At 37.4% G+C, this 12,171-nt stretch overlaps 1 protein-coding gene across 7 annotated transcripts in view; it reads right to left on the minus strand.

The window, feature by feature from the left end:
• The window catches only part of CLCN3 (chloride voltage-gated channel 3), a 70,766-nt gene that overhangs the window by 27,422 nt on the left and 31,173 nt on the right, over positions 1–12,171 (minus strand). For all 7 annotated transcript variants that reach the window (XM_080372326.1, XM_080372330.1, XM_080372325.1 and 4 more), the window contains one exon: positions 815–972. In XM_080372326.1, the coding sequence (XP_080228452.1) occupies positions 815–972 (158 nt within the window). The remainder of the gene's footprint in view (positions 1–814; positions 973–12,171) is intronic.

Raw genomic sequence — 12,171 nt, forward strand, 5'->3', positions numbered from 1 at the left:
AAGTCAAGGACTTTTCAGCTTCTCAGGTCCTGCCAGTGAGAGGGCTGGAGGGGCACAAGAACCTGGGAGGGGACACAGCCAGGACAGCTGACCTGAACTAGCCATAGGACATCATGCTCAGTATATAAACTGGGGGGCGTTGGCCAGGGCCTGTGGATCACTGCTCAGAGACTGGCTGGCATTGGTCAGCACAGTGAGCAGCTTACATTTTGCATCACTTGCTTTCTTTTCTCCCTTTCCTTTGGATTTCATTCCTCTCCCCTTCTCCATCCTTTTCACTGTATTATTATTATTTTTTTTATTTCAATTATTAAATTGTTCTTATCTCAACCCTTGAGTTTTACATTCCTTCCTGACTCTCCTCCCCGTCCCCCTGCGGGGTGGCTGCATGGTGCCTGGTTGCTGGCTGGGGTTAAACCACGACACAGTGTTACGAATACACTTGTGTCAGTATAAAATCAGTGCTCACTTTTCTGTACAAGTACCACCATAATCACTACTGTACTATTACAAATATATCTATGCTGGAAAATAGCCTTAAATATACTAGCATGCAGAAAAGGTAGTACTGTAAAAACGTCATTTGGGTGACAGGGAACTATTTCCACTCCATTACAATTACTGTTTGCTTTCCACTTGCAGTACTGCATTATCAATAAAATGGTGCTTCTTTAATGTCACACAAGGAGTTCTAGGTGATAGAACTACTTAAAAATTTAAAGTGTGCACAGATTTGTATGTGTTACTGGATCAGACCCTAACTCCAACATCCAACAAAAAGTATTTTCCAAGTATTGTTGTTTATTTCACGTACCCGTCTATGCCTTTCCCTGTCTTTGCACTTCTCTCGAACCCAGTCAATGGTATGGAAGTCATCGTATGTTCCTACTCCAGGAATTGGTTCGTCCAGAAGATCCAGTAAGTGTGTTGAACTGTTGATACTTCCTCCATTTGTCATTGTATAATGAGTTCCTGTGGCAAAGACAGGAATTAATTAATTCTGCAATGAACAAAGTACTCTAATGTTCATAACACTATGGCATGTAAAATTTCTGAACAAGTAACTAAGACACTTCAGATAATATGCACGTTTTGCTTCATTTAGGTCCCTCAGTATTGCATGTCACTTTTTTCCTGTCACTGATCTGTAGGTTAAATTTGCACATTAGTTACTTTGTATTTCCATTGGTTAAATATGAATATACTAGTCAAATTGTTGTTCTTTGTGCAGACTCCAGAGAACCTTTAATAGAACAAAGTGGAAAAAATGAGCAGCTTCAATACACATTTAACTTGAAGTTTATTTCAGTTTATGAACTATCAGAGAAAAATCTGGCTGTAAGAAAACAAAATCAGATTAGCTATAAAAGCTCACTGCACTTCCCTAAGTGGCCAATTATTTTTAAATATACATATCACTGATCACCAATCTCTCCTAAATGTCTAAACCAAACCTAAAGTACATTAACAACAGAGATTACCAGTACAGCTTAAAAAAAAAAAAAGTAACAGAAAGCCAAGCAAATATTTGTTTTTTAAATTTTTGTTTCTTTGAGATAATTCACAGAACAGCCCTAAGTCATGAAAAGTTTTAAATACTGTATGTATTTTCAAGACACAGAAAATGTCTTCTACTAATTTGTTATCGCTAGCTAGTTATTTCACACGCAGCTTGCACAACAACATCCCCCAACAGTATTTCTTTCAGTGCTTAGAATAAGGAGAGCAAGAGGAGTACCAAGAATTCTTCCCTCTTCACAAATGATCAGGAAAGTTTTATTTTTTTAAGCTTTCAGATGTCATCAGTTCTGTAATATCTTGGATCTTTTGAGTTCCTGTGGTGTATTTACAGGACGCAAGTATAACTTTCAGTTGGATAGCTGCCTACATAAAAGCACAGCCACCATTTGCCCACCGATCAAACTGATTCTGCAACAGCAATTGCTATAAAGGGAACATTTATAACGAGGTTAACAGACAATGATTTAAAGAGTGATTACTCTCATTTGTTTGACTAAGAACAAAATGTGGCCAACAGCATACAGCATATCACAGTAATCTCTATTCTTAAAGACATAGGCCCAAAGTAGCCAAGATTTCTATCAGCTGACAGGCGCTAGAACTCATTTCACTAGACTGACACTGGGATGGTTAGGCAGGCGGGAGTTTTTTGAGTTATATTTTCGTGTTTGTTTTTTTGACTTTTTTTTAATTGCAGGCTCAGCTTCTTGGTGTCGTCAGCAGAAGTTTCCAACTTACTAAAAAAAAAAAAAAAGAGAAGTCTTCAAATGGCCTATCTGTAAACTTCCAAATGCTACAAACGCAGAGGTCAGCAGCCCCAGCTCTCATCAGCAACTAATTAAAATTTATACATGGGTAAAATGTGTCTCTTGCCTTTAAATTTGTGAAGTCTGAGATGTAGCAGAAGCAGTGTGTCAGCTACCACTATACTCAGACCCAAAGATGTGTGTCTCAGCCATCTACTGCTTAAAGAGGTCTCATTTATACCTGCTATGTAACACAGTATTTATTTGGACATTTTCTTTGTGATGAAAGACAACACAGAAGAAAATAATACGAAAATTCTATTAAGACAAAATGCAGTCTAAAATTTTTAAGATACACAAACTACTGTTTATTACATATACACACACATATATAGAAAAGCTTAAAATTCTATATAACTATTAAAATATTACTACTGGGGGGGGGTTAAATCTTGAAGTATAAGAAGACAATGTAAATGGAGGTGAGAACTCCTCAACAATGCCAATACCATTCTTTCATGCTAGACTGGCTGCCATCTTTCCTAATACTGTTTTTTCCCTAGTACATGCCATATTAAATTCTCCCTCATCTATTCACCATAGCTAAGCCCTGCAAATCTCTTCACAAAGCTGCTGCTAGTCTCTCTTAAGGCAGATGTAAAGAAGCATTACCTATGCTTCCATTAATAAAAGGCTAACAACAACAAATTAAATCAGATTTGCTATTAGAGGTGATTGTGAAAACCTTGCTTTAGGATAAGGGATTCAATTCTCTTGCCATTTCCAATTCTCCTAACAAGAAAGGAAGTCTTAAGATAAATGTCTGGCTAGCTGAAATGGCAAGCTGGTCTTGTGGAAGAGGCAGTAACAAAATTCACACTGTAATGATTAGTTTAGCTCTCAAAATGAGAAGAATAACAGAATATATTATGAAAACTCTATTTTTACATGAAATTAACCTCCTTCACAAAACAGGGGGACGTAAATTCAGTCACAGTTTAATGAGTAATCTCCTACAAAGTTACAATGTGATCAAGAAGTTTCCTGAACCTTAATGATCACGGTAGGACAAAAGCTTGCCTTTGCCCCGGGACAGTCTGTTTTATGCCCTGCTATACGTGAGGCTGTATCAAGCTGTAAGGAGCGTGCAATCCTATGCAGCACAAGGCAAAGGAGAGCTGAGAGTTATAAATGTCCACAAACAGTAACAGATGATTTTATGCATATGACAAGGTGTTGAATTAGAATTCTCTCCAGGGAAAGCATCAGGGATGGCATCATACTCACTGCACCAGACCTCAAGCAGAACCTGGAGTAGACTACAAAGAACTATCATTGCCCAGATGCAATAAAAATCCCACCAAAACTCTGTCAGGTTCTTACTTTGCCAGCATTTGCTGGCACGCCAAATACTGGAATATAAGTGATTATTGTATTATAGGGAGGACACAGAACAAGATGTGAAGTTGCAGAGGTGGTTTTGTTGAATACAGTGCTGCCCTGATAACCTGATAAACTTGTACCAAGTGAGAAATACGCAGCCGTGATAGCCTGCATTAGCACATGGTAGAAAGGCTGCCCTATAGAGGACCATGAAGAGGACACCTGTACAAAATCTGATGCTCTGTACCTAAGACATGCAAGTGTGATAGCAGTGGGAGAGGACATTCTCCAGCTAGTATAATGACCTATGTAGCATATAACTATTCTAAAGAAGAATTTACAGAAATATACCTTTACCAATAGTCAACATTTTCCAAACTTCCACTTCCCTTCCTTTTCTAGCATTTCACATAGCAAGATGCTCCTTCCAGTTCTGATAAGGGTTCTCATCAGCATAAACACATGTAAATTCTCATCATTTATTGCCAGTTTCACCTAAATGTTATTAAATTTGTTTTCAAGTTGATAGATTTTATTGAAAGTCCTTACCATAATATACATTTTTCATCACGACGTTCTAACCTCCAAGCAGGAAATCATTACCCCAATAAATTGTAGCATGTAGCAACTGAAGGCTTCTGGATAGTCCCAATGTTCAGAAAGTATTTCCCCTTCCTTCCCCTTTCACCCAGTCCTCAAGTTTCAAGACTCCTTCTCAGGCTACAACTCAATGCAAGTGCTTTTCATCAAAATACAAGCAGCATTAGTCTTAAAAACTGCAACAGGCGCTTAGCACACAAGGTACAACATCTAGCTGTAAGAGAACACCCTCATTTTCCATATGAACATACCTGAGCCATTCTGCAGCTGTAAATAAAGTAGTGCCTTCTTTTTGTTACGTATGAGTTTGCTTAAGACTTTATTACACTGGGAAGCAGATATTAAAAGTGGCAGGCAGAACTTGTATTATTACTGTTATTTCAAAATATCCCATGTTACTACAGGGAGGGAAACAGTAATACACTGATCCTCTCAGACACTCAATACACCTCACAGGAATCCTTACAAAGCAAATTCAACACAATCCATCCACACTTTGCAAAACTAAGGCAGGTGACATCCTCTACCATCTTAACAAACCTGTATTCTCTACACATAACTAGGAAGGTGCTGCAATCACAGACTGCAAGCTTGCAGACAGTAAGCTCCTAGACAATAAAAGCAACACGCTTCTTCAGAGAAATGAGATTATCTCTTTTAGGTGATTCAGTCACTGTAGGTCTTGCCTGAACTACCTTTTGGGAAGGCAGCTGAGTTTTGTTATCCTTTCATGCATGTAATTCCAAGCCTTCAGCACAATCCTTTCTCAGCAATCAGCTCCGGTTGTGCTGAAGAACTGCTTCAAGTGAAGTTGTTAAAAAAAAAAAAAAAAAAGGCAACAAAAAACCTAATACAGAACATTGCATCATGTTGAAAGAAAAAAAATTGTAATAAGCATTAAGGTTAACAGTAAAACTCTGGACTTTGGGACACCTGACTAGAACAAGGTACAGCAAAAACAAACAAACCAACCTGCTACTCAGACAAAACTGCAACAAGAGAAGTAGATTCCCATATCATAAAAAAGCTCTCCTCTCCAAAGAGTTAGCTGCTTTTTTTGTTGGTTTTTCTCAAATGAGAATGAAAAAAAAAACCAAACCAAAATGACTATGCTTGACAGAAAAAGGAGTCCTTACCACGCTCTCTCTCCTTCATTTCCCCCTAAACATGAAGTTACACTGAACGGCAGTTAGCTCCCAACACTTATCCACCCTCCTTCTTGTTTAACTAGTCTTTCCTGATGTAAAGCAGAACAAGGAAATTGCAGAACTAATATTGTGCTATACTCATACAAGTTGTTTTATACATTACAGTTTCTTCCATGCCTTATGTCCCCTCTGAGACAAGGAATATCTCTTTTTTCATATTCTGTATTTGTGCCTCATACAAGTAGTCTTCAGTGTTGATGGATGTTGGAACCATGACAAACATGACAGAAAGCTGATTTATGTAGATCACATACAGCATTTTTCAGGTGCCATGCACAGCACTTTCAAAGGCTGCCTCACCTCTTCTAATAGTTATGCCACAGTCCTTTGTCCTTTTTCAGTGGATTTCTTTGAGATTTGAACGCAACCCTGGGCAACAGGCAGCTGATGAAAGTTGTGGGGTTTTTAGAGAAAAATGTCTGGTAAGTTTTTAGCTAATTCATTTAAAAAGAAGAAGAGATCACGTCAGTAAGGACAAATACCTTTAAAACACAAGCAGACCACTACTAACTATTGTACAGTCACTGTGGTACAGTTCACAAATTTTCACAATAAAACATTTTAAAACACTAACAAATCAAAACATGAGTTGCTGACATAGATACACAGTTGCATTTTTCACTTCACAGATCTCTTGGAACAAGTCCCCAGTAAAGGAAGCCAGCAGATCATAAAGATCTTCAGAGTCCTGCTATCCTTCTCTGGTATGAAGAAATGAAGAGCCAGTGAGTGGGCCTCGGTTCTCTCTTCTTCCTGGTGCTCTCTTCTGGGAAGGCTCTGGGTTCTACTTTCCACGCTCTATGATTTAAAAATCCCACTGAAAGTACACTTAAAACACCTGACATTAAAGAAATGCAGGAGCTAGTGCTTCACAATTATCTAAATACAGTTACACACAAGAAAGGGGTTTTGCAATATACTTGATGCTTATAATTCCTGCATAACTGTTCAACAATCCTTCCCAAGTCTTTCCTTGTGTGCAGTGTTCCTTCTTTTCTCATAAAAATCAGAAAAGAAACATCAAGGTTTAAGACAAATGCTGCACCCTGGGTAATCAAACGGTGCATGACAGATCTTTATGTGCTCCTCCACTATGTGATTATCTGAACAGTTAACCAGTATCACCTAGAAAACAAATCTCCACAGCTACAGCCTCCATAGAGAGTAAGATACAGAACTGAGACATGAACAGGCCTAAGAGGGTGGCTAGCAGAGTTAACAAGGGACCATAACTTTATGATAATCTTTAAGACCCCTTCTATATGCTATACATCATCTGAATGTGCATCACAACATACACCACTGTATCAAACTGAGCATGTATCAGCTTACTCCATTTTATGAAATGAGACATACCTCAGTACCTAATTACACAGTAAGGCTGAGCTGACCTAACGGACTGCTGCCACCCAAATAGAAGATCTTGCTCCCCCTGTTTCTCCCTCCCATTCTTGGTCACACACGTCTACCCTCACCCTTGGATCTGGTTGCACAGTAAACCAAACATGCTAATGCTACTAAGCAAATGAAACTAACAACAGCAACAAAAAAAATCTGCTATTACACAAGCTGGAATAAAGCTTCTGTACTGTCAGACAAGAAACAAGAGCCAGTGCAAGAGTAAGAACCAAAAGATGGGGAATGACAAGCAAGTTCACCCTCTTCCACAGCAACAAACTGTAAGACTAGTTATACTGAAATATATAAATGCACCCTTGGGGTCTTTGTTAGATTTTAATTATGTATTTCTGCTGGAAACAATTCAAAACTGCTATATAAATATTAATATCCGCACACTATACAGTAACATCCATTTCACAGAGCTCAAAACTCCCAAAGGTGGCTATGTTTAGAAACAGTTCAGCATTATGAACACAGTAACAGATAAACAATGTCAATACTGGAGTCAATGGCAGAGCAATAATAGGACCCAATTTCTCAAAGGTATTTCTCTAGAAGCTACATAATTGCTAATGTTTACAGCAAGAATACACTAGTTTGCTGCTGCTCACGCATCCCTTTTTCTAAACAGTGCACATCTACACAGTATTCCACATAACAGTCATCCTGGCTGACAGCATTGCAACATGTTTCATTTGTGCTACTCCAAGTAGTGTAAAAGGAGGGAGAAAAAAAAAAATAAATGCACCTCTGTGAGTGAAAATGAAGCTAATCAGTTTACACCGAAGGCTGGAATAAGCTCTCCCTGACATGACCATCCAAATCTGCTGAGTGTTAAAATCAGCAGGGGCTGTAGCTTTCCGGAGGCCAGATACTAATCCAAGGCTTTGCTTCACCCATGTGTCCTTGGGTATTAAGGGGCAAGGAGAATGGAGGCAGGGAAGCAACCGGAACCCAACTCACACCATAAGGATCGTTTACACTTGTAACAAAGAAGATTTGTATACACAAATTACATGTTAGTGCCTCAGCCTCCCTCCGCCTCCGTGTTCAGACCTCAAAATATGAGGTTTTCAATTAAAGAAAGACAAGAAACAATTGACAGTTTATTTAAATTGTCTGTAACCACTCAAGAGGAGTCATTAAGCACTGTTGTCTTTTCCTGACTAGAGGTAATTTTTAAGTTTCAGAATCAGAGGCACAGCATGTCATGCCAGACTGCTATCATTCACTACCGCTGATGATTTAATGATTTTGAAATCTATGTAATCAAGTAACACGTTCCCCTTTGCGTGTAACTGAATTTCAAGCCTGTCTCTGCAGCTGGCTCTTCTAAACTGCACCAAAAGCTTACAAGCACAAATTGATCTCTGCATTACAATCAAAATGCATACAAAAATGACAAAAGTATATATACACAAACTGAAAAAAAAGAAAATCAGCAGGAAAGTATCTGATAGGTGGGAAACAGGAAGACTCAGCAAGTTTGGAAGAACAAGAAAATAAATAAAATGCTTTACCAAAGTACTGAGTGATAATCCCCTTCCCTCTACTTCTTCTACAAAAAAAAAAAAAAAAAAAAAAAAAAAAAAAACCACCAAAACCAAAAACCTGTAGGAGTTAAATGAAAGTTGAATAGTAGCACCTCAGAGTTAAACCAAGGCTTTTGGAGACTTGCGTCCACTGCAAATGCACAGGAATCTGAGAAGGCGGCAAAGCAGATGTCAAGTATTGCTCAATGTGTACATAATTAAAAAAAAAGAAAAAGCTAACATAAATAGCTGTGGCTTTTTACTTTAGGTGGAAGAAACACTTCTGTTTCTATGGTGCAGCAGAAAAAAAGGCTTTATTGTTACAGATTTCTTTTCATGTAGTCTTAAAACCAGAATTAATTGTATTTATTACATCTACAATGAATAGGGACTTCATATATGCAAGTGGAGAGTTATGGGGATCCCCACACTACTAAATTTACAACATAAATATAAGATGAACAGTGCAGGAAGGAGATGAGAAAAATAAAAGGTATAAAGACACGTGAAGTTAGATAAAGCAAACATTACAAAAGGGAAGTAATCTATCATCTAACAACACCAAGGCAATAAGGGTCAGAACAACAGGAATTTAAATAATTAGATTTCTAAGCATTGCTGCTGCATGTACATAAGAGCTACTTACTTATACGTTGTTTTGGAGGACAAAGACAGGATGCAACAAAAATAATAATTCTGCTAATATGATTACCCCAATTAGGCCATGTTCAGGCCCAAGGAGGGCATAATCTTGATTTTTTCATTAGCTTTCTAATATTTCAGATAACGGTACACCTCAAAATTTTTTCCTAAAATGAAAAATACATGCCTAATAGAGAACCTTAACAGTCACACAGCATATGCAGACAGATCACCTGTGACTACCTACAACAAACTGCAGTTATATTTCATGGTACTTCACATTAATCACCAAAGACAAATACATTAAACTCAACGGAAAATCCTTATCCCCTTTTCGTACTAGGAACCTTAGAACAAAGTGCAGCAGAAATTCAGTGCCATAAGCATGTTGAATTTCTTCAAGTAATGCTTCTTCTCAAAGCAGTCAATGTTAGACAACTATAACAATCAATCACATTTTCTGTGGACCTCCGATTAGTCTAAGAATTAATTTTATTACTCTTCCTTTGCCACAATACAATTACAGCGTCAAACTCTAGCTCTGAGCATGCGTACACAACTTCCACACCCATTTACTTCAAAGGTCACACTGAGAATTTTGGTCTCTAATGGCTTTTGATTTATTACTAATTCTTAAACATAAGAGGCCCATAAGCAGAAATGCAGCCTAAAATACAAAAGTGTAACTTTCTACCACTTAAAGGATCTGAACTGGCTCAGTATGCATCTGACTCTTCCTAGGATTATTATTAAACATCCTTTCCCCCATAGCTTATGATCGCAGGTGAAACTGGAGAGGGAGAGTAGAGTGGTTTCCCCAGTGTTACTGTTAATAGTATAGTCTAAGCAACAGGAGTTGCACCTACATGCAGTGGTGACTGGTGTGCAATAAATGAGATTGTGAGTTATCTTGTCTCTCAGAAAACTTAGGTTTACTAAAACTAAGTCATAAGTAAGTTTGGTGTGCTCTTTATATACGTAATTTTCACATCTCCTAGCTACTGACTCAATCACAGATTATTAGTGTAACAGTATTTCATTAATTTTGCTTGAGGATATGCAAAATCTAAAATTCAAGACGTACTTATGCATAAGTAACAAATAAAAGGGAGTTAACAACCCTCATTCTTGCTGAAGCTCAAGTTTTGCTGCTGGTAGCCTGGCCACTATACATGTTCTGCTATTGCAGAGATTTCAAATTTTTAAAGAATGGTAAAATGAATGCTTACTTAGGAAACAAAAGGCAGGAGGGGAATCCAAAAGTGTGAGCATGTCTGTGAATAATTGTAAGACAAACAAGATAACTCATTATTTGGAAATTTCAAAATGGTCCAGCTAGCAAAAATGATGCAAAAATAAATCCAAGGGCAGAGAAATCAGCAACATAAATTACATATTTTTTAATACAACATATATCCCAGCATATGGATTATTATAGAAAAAATTCTTATGAAAAAGCTTATGTGTCAGTTACTTATGATACATGCAATCCTAAATCAGGATTTGAAAAACCCTCTCTGAGGGGAGTAGTACTGTTAACTCTCTTAGTTATCAGAGAAGAGAGTAGAAGCGAACTGTGCTCCTGCAGTTTTATTTCATTATATCATCAGAATAAGGAGGTCTGGAATGATGCATTTAGTACGACATAAAAAGAAATCTCAGGACAGAGCTAGTTAAAGGAAATCCTGATAAGAAGTATTCAGTAGCACCTGTATTTTTATCGATGAGAAAAACTGATGAGTAATTATAATTAAAAGATAGACACAATTAATAAATAAGTATTTAAAAAATCTTTCCATGTGTTATTTTACAGCTTATTTGCACTGAAAAAAATAAAGTATCTTCTTACTGTAAACCAACGGGTCAAGCTTTTAATAATAATGTATTATAATATTTTGTATTTCATCACAACGAAGATTAATAAAGCCCGTTAATTAAACCTCAAAGACCCCTAATGGTTTAACCAGTTATTTCATTGTTGCTGAGGTACAGCCACTTAGGGTGAGCCACTGCAGTCAATTAGTGCAACAAATGCTTTGATGTTACAAAGCAGTTTTGCATGACATGAACATTACTCTGCAGGACAGAAGAGCTGTCAGGATGTAAATAAGGGAAAAGAATTCCACAGGCTTTGACAACTAAGCTTGTTTTCTCCCAGTATCTTTATCTCTTTTCTCCTAACTTGCTTACAATGCTCAGAAATCTACATGAGGAAAAAATCTTGATAGTATCCTTTTCTAGACTCACAGATAATAAAGAAATGTCAAGACTTTAAATTTCTGGGTTTATCTTTTAGCATTTTAAGTCTTATTTTGACAGCTAGGTGACAGTAACAGATTACTGTGGTATTATTGGCAATCTGCAAGAAATACAAATTTTGATGAAATCTATGGAACAAACTGGTCTGGAGACTCAATTTTCTTATGAGTCATATATACTTAACAAATTAAGATTTGCAAGAGATTATGGGAACACTGTTGGGATTTTGTTGTTGTTTGGTTTTTTTGTTTTCTTTTTTGTTTGTTTGTTTAAATCTAACCTCAGTACAGCAAACCCAAGAAGCACCAACAACACTGGTTTTGAAATACAGTATTAGAATATAGGAAGTACAAGCCCTAACAGAATTTAATGAAACTGCAAAAAGTGACAAGTCACAACTGGGAATTCTCTTGTTGGTTCCTAGTGGTGCCACCAGAATGGGAACACCAAGTTGAACCCTTGACTGTTTTCATTAAATTATTTGTAAACTGTATGTTTAATAGCAATACTCCAATGTGCCAGACACCATTTTGCACTGCAAATATCTACTTCTTGTATTGTAAAATCAACTAAATTCTGGTAATTTCCAGAAATATAAAGCTGATCACATTTCAATGTCTAACCATAACTTCCAGAGTTTGAAAGTGCGTTAGGGCTCCTTTGCAGGTTTCATCTTTAAATTTATCTAAACTCCCAGAATGGCTGTTGTTGGAAGCGACCTCTGCAGGTTTTCTGGTCCAACACCCCAGCTGGTTTCCCAGGACCACGTCCCAACAGCTTTTGAGTATCTTCAAGGAAGGAGATTTCACAACCTCTCTGGGCAACCTGTTTCAGTGCTCAGTCACCCTCAGAGTAGAAATCTGCTTCCTGATATTCAGA

The sequence above is a fragment of the Falco punctatus genome, assembly GCF_963210335.1.
Source record: "Falco punctatus genome assembly, chromosome: 1".
NCBI classification, from domain to species: Eukaryota; Metazoa; Chordata; class Aves; order Falconiformes; family Falconidae; genus Falco; species Falco punctatus.